Source organism: Mustela putorius, unplaced genomic scaffold, assembly GCF_011764305.1.
Source record: "Mustela putorius furo isolate JIRA1106 unplaced genomic scaffold, ASM1176430v1.1 tig00537248_pilon_pilon_pilon, whole genome shotgun sequence".
NCBI lineage: Eukaryota > Metazoa > Chordata > Mammalia > Carnivora > Mustelidae > Mustela > Mustela putorius.
The window spans coordinates 3,814,121-3,831,548 of record NW_025422387.1 but is presented as its reverse complement, the minus strand read 5'-3'; the positions used below and the strand labels follow the sequence as shown (position 1 = coordinate 3,831,548).

Below are 17,428 nucleotides of genomic sequence, written 5' to 3'. Positions count from 1 at the left end.
AGGGACCCACCTCAAGCACACATTGCATGTCTTCCCACTCATGTCCTGAGCTCTGCTCTGTAAGTTCTGCCCAGGAATGTCAAGGCATTAATACCCCCGGGAGTCACCCTTAGTCAACTGGGGGCAGGTGCATGTAGATTAACGTTCCAAGCCTTTCTCCTCCAGAAAGACAGTTCTGGGACATGGTCTGTGGGCTTCTCAGAGGTCCCAGCAAGACTGAGCTCCCACTGCAGCCTCAATAACACACACTCAAATTCACTCTTCCTTCTTCCCTGTCTCACGCCTCAGATCTTTGGGATCACCGCCCACTAAACCTCCTGCCCATTTTCCTTTTCTCAAGTTCTGCTTTGAGGGAACCCAGACAAACACAATCTCTTACCGCAAAGATAGTCCCCTTTCACCTTAAGTGCGACACCACTTGGAGGTGACCAAGTCTGTCTCCCGCACTGGACTGTAAGCTCTTTGAAGCTCCATAGTCCCCAGCACAGTGCTCTCAGGGAGAAGACCAAACTCCACTCTGTGGCCTACCTGGCCTGCAGGAGTGGCCCTTACCTATCTCTCTGACCTCACTCAGACCTTCTTCCTGCCCTTCATACTGCATACCAGCCACCCTAGCCTTCTTACCCTTCTTTGACTGCATTGCAATTTCTCCTGCCACAGGGCCTTTGCATGTGCCACTCCCCTGCCTGGAACTTACTCTCCATTTACTTGTTTACTCTCATTCTTTTAGTCACCTCTTAGAAAAGCTTTTTTGACTCCTCCAGACAATCATGGTAATAACAGGCAACACTTTAAATGAACTAACTCATTTAATTCTCATAATAATCTGGTGCTAAGTACTATTATCATCCCCATTTTAGACTCAAGGAAAACAGTCACAGAAAGGCTAAATAATTTATCCAAGGTCATGGAGGTAATAACAGGCTAGATCTGAACCGAAGCAGACCAGCTCTAGCATCCATGCAGTTAACCACACAACTTAGCTCCTCCCAGGTTCCTCCTACTTTCCCCAAGTGTAATGGAGAAAACAAGGCAGCCTTGCCCACCATGAGCCAGCTTACAGGCCTACCTTCCCATTTTCTTCAGTGGCTGGTCTCCCACTTACCTCAGGCTTCTCCTCTCCATTCTGGCTGAGTTCGCCCTGCAGCCTCTCTCGCAGCTTCCCAAGCTCTGCCCGCAGGCTGCCCATCTCCTGTTCCTTGGTTTGCAGATCTGCCTCTAGTTCCACCTTCTGTTCGATCAGGGCCTTCCCTTGGGCCTCTACCACTGTCACACGGTGGCGGAGGTCATGGTTGATCTTCATCAACCGGGTCTGCTGCTGCTGCAGCTGGAGAGAGAGGAAGGCCATTTATGAGGCTGCCACATACAGTAGCTCACGTTGTGCACTGCACAAGGGCAAATCCTCTACAGGTGTGCCATCATACTGGAGACATCTTGACTTTTTTGAAGTTGGTTCATATTCTTACAACTGTTGATGCCAGAGATGGACAATTTATATATTTACTATAATAATTTTATGACAGATGGAAAGTAAGTGTTTTGTCAGTATAGTATGATGATTTCCCAACAAATGGAAGTAACATGCCTTGTGTCTTTCTAATTTAGGTGGAGACACTGTGTGGCGTTCTGGAGCAGCCTGGAGCACACTGGCCTACTCACATAGGGGCACAAAGGGGGTGATTTGGAGGAAGCCTCGGGGTCAGAACGAAGCCAGGCGGGGCCTCGGCACCTCCCCAGGGTGTGGGAGCAGCAGGTCACCGGGCAGTGCCACGATTCCTCCTGCGTGACCATGCAGACCTGGCTGAGGGTCCTCCCTGTGGCCTCAGCATTGGTGCTGCCGGGCCTCGGGCAGGACCCCTGCCCCACAGAGCCCACGGCATGAGGCCAAGGCAGAGAAGGGGAACCGCCTGCGGGGAGGAGGCCATCTCCCGTCATTATCTGCTGGCCGGGAGGGTGGACATGGGGTCGGGGCTCCTCACTTACAGCTTCCACATCCTCGTTCTTCAGACCGAGCTCCCTGTCCTTGGCGCGAATCTCGTCGCGCTGCTTGTCCACCACCTCCTTCAGCTTCTTCATCACTTGCCGCTCGCGCTCCGACATGCCTGGGATGGGGGGGGCAGGCGAGACCAGCTGGTGAGCACCCCCCCCCCGCGCCGCCCTGGTCTGACCCACCGGCCCCTTCCTCTGGAGGTGCCCCTGACCCGGGGCTCAGTTCAACTGTCCCCTCCCCACAGAGGCCCATCCTTCCCGGCCCCCCTAAATGAACCCTGCCCCCTCCCCCCGACTACTACCTTCATGATACTTTTTTTTTTTTTTTTTAAACAGACAGACAGACAGAGATCACAAGTAGGCAGAGACACAGGCAGAGAGGAGGAAGCAGGCCCCCCGCCGAGCAGAGAGCCCGATGCGGGGCTCGATCCCAGGACCCTGAGATCATGACCTGAGCCGAAGGCAGAGGATTAACCCACTGAGCCACCCAGGCGCCTCCATGATACTTTTTACAACTACCGTCTCGTAGGTCTTATCATCCAACAAAAGACCATTCAGAGCAGAGGCTCTGAGCGCACACACCGGCTTTCCCATTTACAGCTAGTGTGGCTTCAGACCAGCCTCTCTGTGCCTCTGTTTCCACATCTACATGACGGGAGTAAGAGTACCTACCCCATACGGCTGTTGTGAGGATGAATTTAGTGAGTACACAGGAAGCACACGGAAGATGATGCCTGGCCCACAGCAGGGAGTGGTGTCTGTTACTTAGTTGTTTATCGTGTGTACCTCCTGCCCCTGGCCCACAAGTACCTGTCGGCCCGGGGGGCAGGGCCTTCACTGACCTATTCACTGTGTATTGCCTTGGCTAGCACAGTGCCTGGCACACAGTAGGTGCTTGCTGAGTGGGCCCAGCACACAGTAGGTGCTTATTAAGTGATCCGGTGAGTTAACAAACCGTACCAGTTTCACGTGCCTGCTGTAACAAATGGCTAACCAAATCTGATAGCTATGTACCAGAAATACATTTTCTCATAGTTCTGGAAGCCAGAAGTTTAAAATCAATCCAAAGTCAAGATGTCACCAGAGCTGTGCTCCCTCCAGAGGTTTTAGTGGAGAATGAGCCCCTTCCCTCTTCTGGCTTCTGGTGGCTGCTACCGTTCTTTGGCTTTGGACACTCCAGTCTCTGCCTCCGTGGTCCCATGGCCTCCTCCTCTTCTGTCTGTCAGACCTCTCTGTGGCCCCCTCTTTTAAGGATACTATGATGGCATTTAGGACCTGACTAATGCAGGACAGCCTCACCATTTCCAGATCTTAACTGACTGAGCCACCCAGGTGCCCCCACCTCAAGATCCCTTTTTTTGGATTATTTATTTATTTATTCATTTATTTGACAGAGAGAGACAGAGAGAGAGAGAAGGAACACAAGCAGGCAGAGTAGGAGAGGGAGAAGCAGGCTCCCCGCTGAGCAGGGAGCCTGATGTGGGGCTCAATCCCAGGACCCTGGAATCATGACCTGAGCCGAAGGCAGATGTTTAATGACTGAGCTGCCTAAGGGCCCCCCACCCCCGCAATCTCAAGATCTTAAATGAAAACACATCTGTAAGGATTTTACCATACAAGATAACATCCACAGGTTTGAGGGATTAGGGCTGGATATTTTCAGGGGCTGTTAGCCTCCTCCAGGCATTGGGGTGGACAGCTAATCCTTGCCTCCCAGGAGCAGTGGGAACCACAGACTCACTCGGTTCTCCTGTGCTCGGCGGGGGGGGGGGGGGGGGGCATGTGCCGACATAGCAGGCATCTGAGAAGAGCCGCTCTGTGTGAGTCCTCGGCTGTTGTCCCGACACGACTCCCTTGTCCAAGGTGCTCCATCCCATGTGGATCTTCCCCTCTCCTGTCCTGGACATCTCCAAGCAGGTGGTCACCACCAAGAACAAGCATTTGTGTGTCCAGAACGGTGTGTGATGTCGCCGGGGCCACAAACGCAGACAGGACATGGGTCCCGCCCTTGAAGAGTCTGAGCCTTTGTGTGACAGGCACGAATGTGGATGTCCCAGAGGGCGGCTGTCCGGTCCCAACCCTCTGTACACTAGGGCTGCCCACACGGGAGACACGCCAGGCTGATGGAGCAGGGACTCACCCCCCCCCCCGCCCACCGACACACGTTCCCAAAGCATAGCTTGCTCCTGTTAACCCCATGAAGTACGAACTGCTTTGTATCTTTGACCCTATTTCAGTGTCCTTTCCAGCCCCTGGGAATGGGCAGTATTACTGTTGGTTCCTAACATCAGTCCCATCTTACAGACACAGAAAACTGAGGCCCAGAGACAGACTTATTCCAAGATGTACAGCCAAGTGCTATCAGAGCTGGGACTCCAACCCGAGTTTTCGGACTCTGAAGTCCCATGTCCTTTCCATGAGGCCACGCCACCTTCCCATTGCAGGACAAGACTCAGAGGCTCCACTAAGGGGACTAGAAGTGTCACCATGGGGCAGACTCTAGTCCATTCTTTTTCTGACAGGGCCACCTGCTTGGGGTACCCTCACATCTTTGTGCACGTACACACACGCACATAGGCATACACAACCACGTACACACATGGTGTTTATGGAGCGTCTGCCGTGTACCTGACACTGGGCTAAGAGTCACTGGGGTGGGGATGGTCAACAGATGCAGCCCAATTTTGCTCCCACTAACTTACAGACGCCAGACGGAGATGGTGTCATTAGAGACCATGATAAGTGACACGGCAGACGCAATGGGCCCTAAGAGCACCACAAGGGGACCCGCTGTAGACTGTAGGAGCAGAAAACCCCCTTGCAAGAGCCTTTACACTGAGACCTGAAGGACCCAGGGGTGGGCAGGTGACGAGGACAAACATCAGAGGCTAGCACCAACTCGTGCAAAGGCCCTGGGGGCAGAGACTGCGCATCTGGAGAGCTGAAGGGCAACACTGGTGGCCAAAGCTAGTGGCCACAGCACAGTGGGCACGGGGAGGCCGAAGCTTGAGCTGCGAGCAAGCCTAGACCATGTGGGGCCTCAATGGCCAGGAAGGGAGTTGGATTTTCGCCTAAAGGGGCAATAAAAGCCTCATAAGCAGGAGGAAGGTCAGGCCAAGGAGACCGGGCAGGGGGAGCCAGAGAAGAAAGGTTGCAGAGGGCAGGTGTGCACTATGCAAATGAGACAGGCCAGAGGGAAAGGAATTATAATGAAGACACTGATGGGGTGATGGGGAGGCTCCAGAGTCAGAGAAAGATGAGCTGGAACATGCAGGTTCCAACACGGCACACAGCTTACGGCTTCTGAAGCAACATCAACCGCTTGGAGCCCTCCCTTGTTCACCTGCACGTTTTCTAGCTTCCTACCTCTCCAACAAGGCTGTGCAAAGTGCAGACGGAACTCACACAAGCCCACGAAACAGAATTCTTCCCGACGGGCAGGCCTGGAACCGAGCCCACCACTGGGCTTCCTCCTTGACCTGCCCAGGGGCCAGGGCAGGGTGGGGCGCGTCCTAAGCAATGCGGCTGAGAGAGGCAGAGACGCCAGGGTGGGCTGGGGGTGGGGAGGGGAGGCAGGGGTGGAAAGAAGGGGCAGGGATCCTGACAGGACAGAACGGATAGGCTAGGATGGAAAGTCCTGAGTGTGCAGTGCTGGGGAGAAGGTGGGGCCGCGCGAGCGTCACTGCTCGGAGCTGCTTTGGGACACAGGGGTCCTTCTGTCTCTTCTCAACAGCCGCCTCCTGAGCACACCCCCAGCAGGTGCAGGGTGGCTCCGTCAGCAGCCACCCAACCAGACACGACGCGACGAGGATGATTAGAAAACTGAGACATACTGGTGAGTGGAGAAGGCAGGTGGCTACCTGCACAGCACCAGACGCAGACAAAAACGTTCACCGGAGCTTTATTCGGAACAGCCCCAGCCTGGAAACAACGGAAATGCCCACTAAGAGCAGGACAGAGAGAGAAAGCAGGGTACTCGCGTGCAGGGCGAGGTGACACCGCGTGAAGAACAAGCGGGCGCTCCACTTGGAGCTCACAAAGTCGGTCACTTGTCCAGTTGTCCTCCTCCTTCAGCGCAGTCAGCCCAGAGGCCGCAGGGCCCCCCGGACCTCTGCTGGGGTACCACAAGGCCGCCTGGAGGTCCTGGGCACTGGGCTCCCGTCCCTGCTAACATCTCTCAGCCACTGCTGCAAGGCAGGGCCGAGGCTCTGCCGGTGGGACAAGAGGACACCACCGCCATCTCCCAAAAAGGCAAGCGTGACACAAGGTGTGCACGTGTGCTGGGGCTGAAATCAGGTGGCGATGGAATCTGAAAAAGCCACACACACATCTGCTGTTTGCTCTCTGCGCACCTGTCCTGTTACAGGCTCCAGGCCAGGGCGTCAAGAGCTGAGGTCACTTCATTCCTGGTGGTGGTGGCAGGGGGGACAGATTTAGCTCCTGGAGGAACTGGGTGGCGGATGGCGGCGTGTCGACCCAGAAGAAAGAAACCTGGATCCGTAACCCAGCTACCTCGTTCACCTCCGGGGGACCTCTGGCTTTAACCCAGGACGGCAGAACAACGCAAACAAGAGCTTGGGGTCTGAAGCCAGATTTCCTGGACTCATTCCCCGCTTTGCTGTTGATCTGCCATTGACCTTGGGACCAGTTTTCTCGCCTGCAAGATGGGATCAAAGGCGGGTGGGGGGTGCTCTTGTGAGGTTAGAGGGGTTAATCTACGGGAAGTGTTCTCAGCAGGACTCCGCATTAGCTGCCCTTTTATACACAAAACTTAAATGCTAGTCCTCCCTGTTCCAAAGGCTGCAACTCAGATAAAGTCCAAGAGTCACTACAAAAACTTTGAGAAGTTAAAAGAAGGTGGTATGTTTTCAACAGACCCAGGGGCCTCGTGGAGAGCTGGGAGCGCAGAGCTAACACAGCCACCTGGCAGCTCAGGGTCCTGGATCTAGATGTAAAGGTGCATTTGAGCAAGTGCAGGAAAAAGCAAGTCCAACGTTGGTCACAGGAGCAAACAAACACTTCGACAGACAAGGAGCTTCCTTCCACATGAGGAGACAGCACAGAGAGCCAGGCAGAAGGCTGAGAGGCAACGGTGAAGTCAAAAAGGCAAGTGACAGTCACAGCAGCACAAGTCACAGCGGCCCAAAGGTAGAGCCCGAATGTACATCAAGAGCTGAATGGATAAACCAATTGGGGTCTATCCACACGATGGAATATTAAGCCCCATACAGAGGAACGCAGGACAGACACCTGCTACAATGTGATTCACCTTGAAAACACGAAGCTAAGTGGGAGAAGGCAGACATAAAAAGGCCAAGCGGGAGAAGGCAGATATAAAAGGCCACACGGTGTACGAGTCCCTTGACAGGACACGTCCTGTGACAGAGAGCAGACCGGCAGAAGCCAGAGGCCGAGGGGACGGACAGGCAGGTGAACTGGGGACTGACCCCTGATGGGTGCGAGGTCTCCTTCGGGGGCGGCACAAATGTACAGGAACCAAACAGAGGTGATGGTCGCCTAACTGTGTGAGTGAATTATGTAGTAAATGCTGCTAAGCTGTACACGTTACAACTGTTCCTCTGATGTTATGTGAATTTCACCTCAAAAAAAAAAAAAAGGGGGCAACCCAAAGAACACATACTTTTAATTTGTGAAAAAAATTATATTTAATTTAATTCTAATAAAATCAATAAATTTAATTTATAAAATAAAATTTATAATAAATTTAATTTAATAAATTAATAAATTGTAATTAATCAAATCTAAATGAAATTAATAAATTTAATTAATTAAATTTAATAAAAGTTTAATAAAATAAAAATTTTTAATAAAAATTTTTAATTTTAATATGTGTTTTAAAAAAAAGCAAGTGACCCAAAAAAACCCCAAAAAACCAAAAATACATTTAATTTGAAAAACTAAATACATGTTTCTCTGCCGTGTCCATCAGAGCAGCTTTGGCTCATCAAAAAACAAAACAGGCATGGAAGCTGTATGTAGAATAAAGGGAGTAGTCTAAAGGGAGGGTTTTACCTCTGCTAAATGCAGTGAGAAGGGAGCCGAGGGAATTCTCAGAGGTTTCCTCAGTTTTGTTACAATCTTTCACAGTATTGATACACATTAGATTTTTTTTTGAAGACCAAACAACCACCACCCACATACCCACACCATCCTCACCCTTGATCGCTAAAGACAGAAATGTCCTCAGGAGACTGAGCCACTTGCCGCAGACCTCGCTGCCCCGTCAGTAGCCACGCGGGAGCTGCGATGCAGGTGTCCTGATACCGGGCCAATGCGTTCTTCACCCCATCAGAACCAGAAAGCTGCTTTCCGCATGGGGGAGGATGAGGAGGACAGCTAACATTTACCCATCACCTGCCGGGGGCGGTGATGGGGCTGAGAGCTTGTGGCGGGGACAATGCTGGTGCGCGGACGCCCTCAGGTCCCCGTGTCTGTCTGCACCCCTCTTCAATGTGCCTTTTTTCTTTTTTAAAAAAAGATTTTGTTTATTTATGTCAGAGAGAGAGAGATTACACAGCAGGGGGAGTGACAGCAGAGATCCCGATGCGGGGCTCGATCCCAGGACCCTGAGATCATGACCTGAGCTCAAGGCAGATGCTTAACCGACTGAGCCACCCACGTGCCCCTCAGTGTGCTCTGCCACTGACCAGGCACTGGGGGCCACTAGGCTGGCAGGCTCTAAGGGCAGGAAACGGGGCCACTCACACTCCAGAGCTCACAGTCCTCCACGCGCTCAGCCTGTCCCACCCCTGCCGTATGCTTCTGCCCCCTTCCCTGTCCTGCTTCCTCGACCCCTCAGCGGTCTCCTCTGGGGATGCTCCCTTCGTAAGTCACCCGCACAGGAATCCTCACGTCAGAGTCCCCTTCTGGAAAAATCTGATCTAAACTGTGCTTGGCTCCTTTTATCCTCAGAATGCCTTCTGGCGTGGGACCCCTGTGGTCCCCATTTTGGAACCAAAGCAACCTGAGGTATACGGTGGCTGGTAAACTCACGCCGGCCACACCGCTGGTTAGTGGCTCTCCCGTGACTCACACTCGGGCAGTTTTGGCTGCAGAGCACCTGCACTCCTGCAAACCGGCCAGAGGCCTCCCGTGGGCCTTGAGCCTTACGTTATCAGCAAGTGGACTGCGTAGAACAGCAGCCCCCTGAACTCGTGTCCTCCTGGACGCGATCTTGTGTGCAAACGGGGTCTTTGCAGTGAAGACGGGGTCATGCTGTCCAAAGGTGGGTTCTGACTCCCAACACTGGTGTCCTCATGTCAGAAAGGAGAGGGGGCTTCAGAACGGACTGAGGCGGCCACGTGATGGTGTGTGACTGTGACAGTGGCGACGCTGGAGGGACACAGCCGTAAGCCAGGGAACCCAGGCTGTCCCAGCAGCTGGACGAGGCAAGGCGGGACCCTCCCCTAGAGCCTCTGGACGGCATGCAGGGCTGTGGACACCTTGGTTTTGGACGTCTGGCCTCCAGATCTGTGAGCAAGCACATTTCTGAGGATTTAAGCCTCCCAGTCTGGGGCGCTTTGTTGCAGCAGCCCGAGGACACGCATCCAGGCAGCTTATGGAGAAAGGCCCGGCGAGGGTGCACTGCTGGCTTTGTACTGAGCTAAAATGCATACTGGTCACTCTTGGCTTCCACAGACGCTTCAACGGGGAGCACAAAATCAGCATCACTGCCCTCAGGGACACCTCTTACTGGACAGCTGCGAGGCTGATGCTGTATCTACTTCTTTCTCCACAATCCTGGGAGGCCAGAGTGGCCATTCCCATGTCACAGGTGAGCAACCAGAGGATGGGAACAGTCGGTCCCCTTCTCCAGGTGACCCCGCTGGGAAGGGCAGGGCTGGGACTTGAACTCAGACGTGCCTCACTCCACTGCACATTCTCCCTCCAAAGGGCTGCTCCGTCGAGTCTCCGAGAACACACTGCCTTTTTTTTGGGACACTGATGTTCCAGGCTGCCCTTCAGAACGTGGCTGTGGGGTCCGTCGTCCCCCTCTCCCGGTGACAGAGTTGTTTGTCCGGAGCCCGAGAACTGTTTCCAGACCCTTGAGCGCATCTCTGTGCCTCCGTGTTCCCGGTCCCATGGCTTCGATGCCCGTAATTCATCTCCGAGGGCACAGACCCGTAGTGTTTCTCGTTGTCCTCCGGCTGACAAGACGGAGTTCCAAAAACAAGGGACAGAGATGTGCTTTTTAATCTGGAGACTTCCAGGGAGCGGGCGGTAGCAGTGCACCCGTGGCCCGCATCGGTCTGTTCAACCCCACTGCAGGTAGGGTCGGCTCCCCTGAACAAGCTCTCCCGGCCTACTCACTCCACACCTCACAATGGCACCCCTGCATCTGCAGCCGGCCCCCAGGCCTTGCCCCACTGCTCACGGCGGTGCCTGGCATACAGTCTAACTTTGCAGGCTGCACCTCCCCTCAGGGACTCCTCTGCCCAACGTCTATTCCTCCTGCAGGTGGAAGACGTGCTTTGTCCTTGCTGTGTTCCCATGGTTTCCCGTGCAAAATAAAAATAACCGTGAAAGGCATGCCTGGCATCTGCCCGGTCTCTCCGCTGGGGGGGTTGGGGGAGGGCTGGTGCAGACTGGAAAGCCCAGGCCTCCCCGGGCTAACCCTTTGGGAGCCAAACCCACGTGAGATGTCAATTAAATGTGTCTCAGATGGGGCCCGTGTGGGCTGCTTCACGGCAAGCCAGCAGGGAGCTGGGAGCCGAGGCAAAGCTCTCCCACGCGGACTGAGCTGCACACACACGGAAGCCATGAGCAGAGGAGGAGCCCTGGGCGGTCAGAGCCACGGCTGATGGCCCCCGAGGCTTCTGCGGCTGCCGGGGGTGGCAGGGGGTTCCCCGGTCACCCTCAGAGGCCTCACGGGGCCCGGCAGAAGCAACACACACAGAACAATGGCTGCGGCCTCTTCGACAAGTTCAACATAGTTCCCACATGACCCAGCAATTCCACTCCCAGGTCCACACCCCAAAGCACCGAACACACACATCTGCACAAAAGCTTGGAATGTTCGCCGCAGCACTATTCACAATAGCCAAACGCTGGAAACAGCCCGAGTGTCCAGCAACCGATGAATGGGTAAGTAAAACACGTGGCCTGTCCGCACAAGGGCGGGTCCTTCGGCCACAAAAAGGAATGAGCCCCTGACACCTGCCACAATGCAGACCGGCCTTGAGGACACCGCGCTCCGTGAAACACGAGACACAGAAGACCACGTTGATCAATTTTGTGCACACAAAATGTCCAGAACAGCCAATCTCCAGAGGTGGAGAGGCGATCGGAGGCTGCTTGTGGCTGGGGTTGGGACAGAAGTGAGAGGGACTGCGCAGTGGCAGCTAAAGCGTATGCTGCCTCGGGGTGCCTGGGGGGCTCAGCGGGTTGAGCCTCTGCCTTCGGCTCAGGTCGTGATCTCAGGGTCCTGGAATCGAGCCCCGCATCAGGCTCTCTGCTCAGCAGGGAGCCTGCTTCCCCCTCTCTCTCTGCCTGCCTCTCTGCCTACTTGTGTTTTCTCTCTCTCTCTGTCAAACAAATAAATATAGAAACTTGAAAAAAAAGAAATTAATCAATTTATTTAGAGAAAGTGCACAAAAGAGTAGGGGAGGGGCAGAGGGAGAGGGAGAGAGAGGATACTAAGCCGACTCCATGCCCAGCACCGAGCCTGATGCGGCTTGATTTCAGGAACGTGAGATCATGACCTAAGCTGAAATCAAGAGTGGGACGCTTAACCGACTGAGCCATGAGCCCTGCCTTACTGTTCCTAAAAGAAAGAAACAGATCTATATGGATGGGGAAATTCTGCAAGATACAGTAAGTTAAAAAATCAAGGTGTGCTATACCCCATGTGGCATCCCAGACTGGATCCCGGAACAGAAAAAAGGACATTCCCCTAAAATCTGGTACAATCCAGATAAAGTCTGTGAGTTGGTTAATAGTAACATGCCAACGGGGGTTCCTAGCTGTGACCCATGACCGTGGTAACATGAGATGTCCTTATTAGGATATACTGCGAGGGGCATTGTGGGACTCTCTGAACTATCTTTGCAACTTTTCTGTAAATCTAAAATTATTCCACGATAAAAAGGTATCTTAAAACAGCAAAACAATGGGGGCGCCTGGGTGGCTCAGTGTGCTGAGCCACACTGCCTTCGGCTCGGGTCATGATCTCAGAGTCCTGGGATCGAGTCCCGCATCGGGCTCTCTGCTCAGCAGGGAGCCTGCTTCCCTTCCTCTCTCTCTCTCTCTCTCTGCCTGCCTCTCCGCCTACTTGTGATCTCTGTCTGTCAAATAGATAAATAAAATCTTTAAAATAAAAATAAAAAATAAAATAAAAATACAGCAAAACAAAACAAAACACCCAACAACCAAGGAGCTGGACAGTCCAAAACATGTTACCATTTGTGAGGAGGTAGAAAAGGATATTCTCCTCCTGCATTTGTGTAAAAATGTACATTTGAACGTGCACAGAAAATCTGCAGCAAGAGAGTAAGGGGTCTCCTGTTCTAGGCAGACTGCCTGGGGACAGCAATCAGGAGTGGAAGGGAAACCAAGTTGTTCACCATAAACACTGTGGCATTGTCTGATTTAGAAGAAAAAAAATACGGATGTGTGGGCGGCTCAGTGGGTTAAAGCCTCTGCCTTCCGCTCGGGTCATGATCTCAGGGTCCTGGGATCAAGCCCCGCATCGGGCTCTCTGCTCCGCAGTGAGCCTGCTTCCTCCTCTCTCTCTCTGCCTGCCTCTCTGCCTGCTTGTCATCTCTATCAAATAAATAAATAAAATCTTAAAAAAAAAAAAAAAGGATGTTATTTATTTATTTATTTCTGAGAGAGAAAGAGAGAACGCATGCACATAAGCAGGGGGAGAGCAGGCAGAGGGAGAAACAGGCTCCCCGCTGAGCAGAGAGTCCAGTGCAGGGCTCATCCCAGGATCCTGGGATCATGACCTGAGCCAAAGGCAGACTCTTAACCGACTGAGCCACCCAGGTGCCCCAAAAGTCTGTTTTGTCTTCCATTCATATAACCACATCAGCTTTCTTTTGGTTAGTGTTTGCACGGTCTATCTTTCCTCAGCCTTTTACTTTCAACCTTTAAGAGAGAGGTCTCTAGAAACAACACAGAGTTGAATTTTTAAAATCGTTTTTGACAGTCTTTATCTAGAACTTTTAGCCCATTTGCATCTAATATGACCTCCAGTATAACTGATTTAAATCTCCCATCCTATAATCTACTCCTTTTCTGCTTTTTTCTATTTGTTCTTTTTGTTTTTTGCTTTCATTCAAGGGATGGAGTGCACACCATTATGCTACTGTGATATTGCAATATAATAAGAAATATATATATTTATATATAACATAATTGAACATATATAATACATATATTTTGGTCTTTGACCTCCATTCTTGGCAGAGTTCCTAAAACTCTTGTGATTTCCCAACAGAGGTGAGAAGAGCATCTTTTGTTGTCATAACAAGCCCCTTTCTACTGTATCTGAGTTTATGATAATGAACTTGGTGATTCCCCCTAGACAGCTTCAAGATGGCATCTGGTTGCCAGAGGAACCAACCATGTGATTCGTGATTAGAGGGTTAGAACTTTCAGCCCTAAATCCTTACCTCTGGGGAAGGGAGAAGGGGCTGGAGGTTGAGCTAATGATCAATGGCCAATGATTCAATCATTCGTGCCTACGTAACAGAACTTCCATCTGTCTCTGGGGTTCAGACAGCTTCCAGGTGGATGAAGAAATACATCCATGTACACAAAAGGCAGTGCACCCCAACTCCTCTGGGACAGAAACCTCTGACCTTGGAACCTTCTAGAGACCTTACCCTATGTACCTTTCTTCATCTGTCCGTTCATCTGTATTCTTTATAATATCCTCTGTATCCTTTATAAGCCAGTAATCGCGTTTCTCTGAGTTTTACGAGCCAGTCCAGAAAGTATTGAGCTTGTTGCTGGGAGGGAGAGGGGAGGGGTGGTGGGAACCTCTGACTTTGTAGCCAAGTCAGGCAGAAGTGAGTATCCTGGGAACCTGTTACCTGCAACTGACACCTGAAGTCGGGGCAGTCTTGTTGGACCAGTCCCCTAACTGGTGGAATCCGAGGCTAACTCCGGGGTAAGAAAGTGTCATAACTGAATTAAATTATTGGTGCCTGGAGAGCTGGAAAATCGGCTGGTGTGTGTGGTGGGGGAAACACCGCACACAGTTGGTATCGGCGTGCTGTAATCAGAAAAATAGTTTCCCTGGGGCGCCTGGGTGGCTCAGTGGGTTAAAGCCTCTGTCTTCGGCTCAGATCATGGTCTCAGGGTCCTGGGATCAAGTGACGTACCAGGCTCTCTGCTCAGCGGGGAGCCTGCTTCCTCCTCTCTCTCTCTCTGCCTGCCTCTCAGCCTACTTGTAATCTCTGCCTGTCAAATAAATAAATAAAATCTTTAAAAAGAAAAGAAAAAGAAAAAGAAAAATAGTTTTCCCTTAGCCAAGTTCTTCTGCCATTCTGGAAGGGAGATTCAGGTCTTAGCCTGTGCCTCTCGGCCTCCAAGCTGGCAGTTCGAGTGCCAGGCAGAGAGCAGGCACGTCCACAATGAATGACTTTACAAAGGGTCAATGAATGAGCAGTGTCCTGTCAGGAATCATTAGCTTTTGGGCACTAGACTAACACGGTGGCCCCAGATCAAGGGGTCCCAGACTGATACAAGCCTTCCTTCAAGGGGCTGATGTCAGCCGACCTGAGCGCCAGTCCTGACTTCGCCACTAGCTTGCTGGGTGACGCTGGGCACTTCACTGCGCCTTCCTCAGCCTCCTTCTTTCTCATCTGTTCAAGGAGGCTGCACTTGACAACCAAAACCTCAGGAGTAATAGCTACCACCTGCTGCCTGAGGCATTAGGTACTATTCTAAGCGATCTGCAGGTGTTAATTCAACAAACCCTTACCACAACCTTATGAGTGATATATGGTTATTTCTCCCATTTTTACCTGGGGAGCAACTTAGGCACAAAGGCCAAGTGACTTGATCGAGGTCACTTACGAGTTAAGTATTGGGTTAGGCTGCACACCCGGGCAGTCCGGCTCCGGAGCCAATGCTTACAGCCACTAAGACTTTGGCATCCATTGCACAGATCACATGCCAACAAAGGAAAGGTAGGGAAAACAGAATTCCAGCACCTGGATCGAAATTTCCTCTTCTTGGGCCCTACAGTCCTTATCCGTGTGCTACTTTAGCCTCACAGAGGTGTAAGTACGGTTCTGAACTTCAGTGTCCACGTAAGCCCATCTGTCACCCCATCAAGTGGGAGGAGGGGGCCTGTGTGGTGACCCAGGGAGTTTCTTCAAAGACAAGAGAGAGGTCTGAGATTCCCAGGACAACGGGCAGCTTCTGACGGGGCAGGAGGCTGTGGGGGACAACAGGGCTGATGCACGCAAATCCCATGTCTACCTTTGCTGGCCGAAAACCCAGCAGAGGGCATGCAGTGAATGTTCTAGATCCGTTTGCAGGATGAATGACATTTTGGGGGCTTTAGTGCCATTCCGATCTGGTTTACCACCCTGGGTTGCTCATTGTTCAACGCGTGCCTCTGGCAGGAGTCCGATCTCTTTCCAGCACACTAAGGATAAAATCTAAACATTGGTCTCTAAGGGGTATGTGACCTGACCCCTGCTGACCCTTCTGACCTCATCTTTAACCACCTTTGGCTTCGATCATCTCTTCCCGCTACACTGGCCTTCCTGGCTTTTTATAAAACTCATGCCCCAGGGCCTTTGCACTTGCTTCCCTCCCAAGCTATGTGCATGGCTCACTCCATCACTTCATTAGGGGTCAAACAGCACCTAGTTAGAGAGGCCTTCCTTGATCACTGCATCTAAAGAGGCCCTCCCCACCAAGTCACCTCCCTCATCTCCCCTAGTCTGGGTGCTTCCAGAGCACTGGTAACCATTGGGAATCATGCCATCTATCTGTTACTTATCTGTCATCCAGCTCCTCTGTGTAGAACCTAAGCTTCATGAGGGCGAGGGTTCTGTCTTGTCCACTGTGTGCCCCCAATACCCCCCGGCCCCATGCCCACGATCACAGCAGGAGCAGCCTCTTCCCCGACCTCCCGGGCCGGCCCTTCCCCTTACCTTCGTGCTTCTGGAACTCCTCCTCGGAGAAGCTGGCATCTTTGTGCGAGAGGTTGGTCATGAGCTGCTTGTTCTCCTCCTGCAGCTGGGCAATCTGAGAAAGGAGGTCCTGCGCCTCCCCCCGCCACACGTCCTCCACCAGCTCCAGCTCCTGTGAAGGCGACCGGCCGGTGTGGGGGTCACAGCCCATCCAGGGCAGCGGCCTCACCCCCGCACAACCTCCCCGACACTTGGGAGCCTTCCTGTCCCCCCGAGGGCGGGCACACTGAGAACAAGGCCACCACAGGTCCATGCAGCAACTCTGCAAGAAACAGAAGGGGCCCCCTCCTCCGGGCAAGGCCTGCACTTGTGTTTTAGGACGCAGCCAGGTTAGAACTGTCTCAAGAGCCATAACCGTGCCTCTTAACCAGACAGAGAGAGCACGTGGATGAGCAGCCCTGGACCACGGGGCCCCTGACATTCCCAACCTCTCTGGGGAGGTCACAGCCCTGATCTGTGCATAGATCGGAGTCGGCACCCGCTTGTCTCCAAGGGAGAAAGGGGCTGTGAAGACCCCGGGGATGCCACCTGGCTCAGGGCTCCTTGTATGTCTGATGCTGGCATCTCTTCAAGGGGTCTTGGGCAACCAATGCACTTAGCAACGCTGAGCCTCAGTTTCCCTTAGCTGGCGAGCCACAATATAGAGATGCACAGGACTATGTGGGTAACTAAGGTCAGTCCATTGAAATCATTTTGCGGATGGCTACGATCAAAGAAACAGACGGAAGCGTTGACAAGGACATGAAAAAGTTGGAAGCCTCCGGCCCGGCGGATCAGGGTGTAAAATGGTACAGCCGCCATGGGAAAGAGCCCAGCAGCCCCTTAATAAGTTAAACCCTTCCCACGTGACCGGAAATTCCAATCCAAGGAGCTGCCCCAGAGACACGAAAACCCACGTCCCCACAAACACCTGTATGTGAACATTCCCATTCTCACAACCGCCGACACGGAGAAACCACATGTCCACCAATCGATGGACAGTGTGATCAACCTTGAGAACAAGGTGCTACGTGGTGCAGTGAGGCCACACAGTGTGGGAAGTGCCCGGAACAGGTACATCCACAGACAGAAAGCAGACGGGCGCTTGTCTGGGGCTGGAGGGTTGGTGCGGGAATGAGGAGTAACTGCTCCCTGGGGATGGGTTTTCTTTCCAAAGTAATGACAATGTCTAAAATTGATTCCGGGGGTGCCTGGGTGGCTCAGTTGGTTAAACGTCTGCCTTTGGTTTAGGTCACCGTCCCAAGGTCCTGGGATCGAGTCCC

General features: G+C 52.6%; 1 protein-coding gene across 5 annotated transcripts in view; it reads right to left on the bottom strand.

Moving 5' to 3' along the window:
* RILPL1 (Rab interacting lysosomal protein like 1) overlaps positions 1-17,428 on the bottom strand; it is a 40,979-nt gene that overhangs the window by 16,779 nt on the left and 6,772 nt on the right. For 4 of the 5 annotated variants that reach the window (XM_004753108.3, XM_004753109.3, XM_004753112.3 and 1 more), the window contains exons 2-4: positions 16,128-16,278; positions 1,984-2,102; positions 1,106-1,327 (exon numbers count right to left, since the gene is read on the bottom strand). In XM_004753108.3, coding sequence (XP_004753165.1) covers positions 1,106-1,327; positions 1,984-2,102; positions 16,128-16,278 — 492 coding nt within the window. Of the gene's footprint in view, positions 1-1,105; positions 1,328-1,983; positions 2,103-16,127; positions 16,279-17,428 lie in introns of those variants that run through there. The other variant, XM_045073719.1, reaches the window with a different exon arrangement.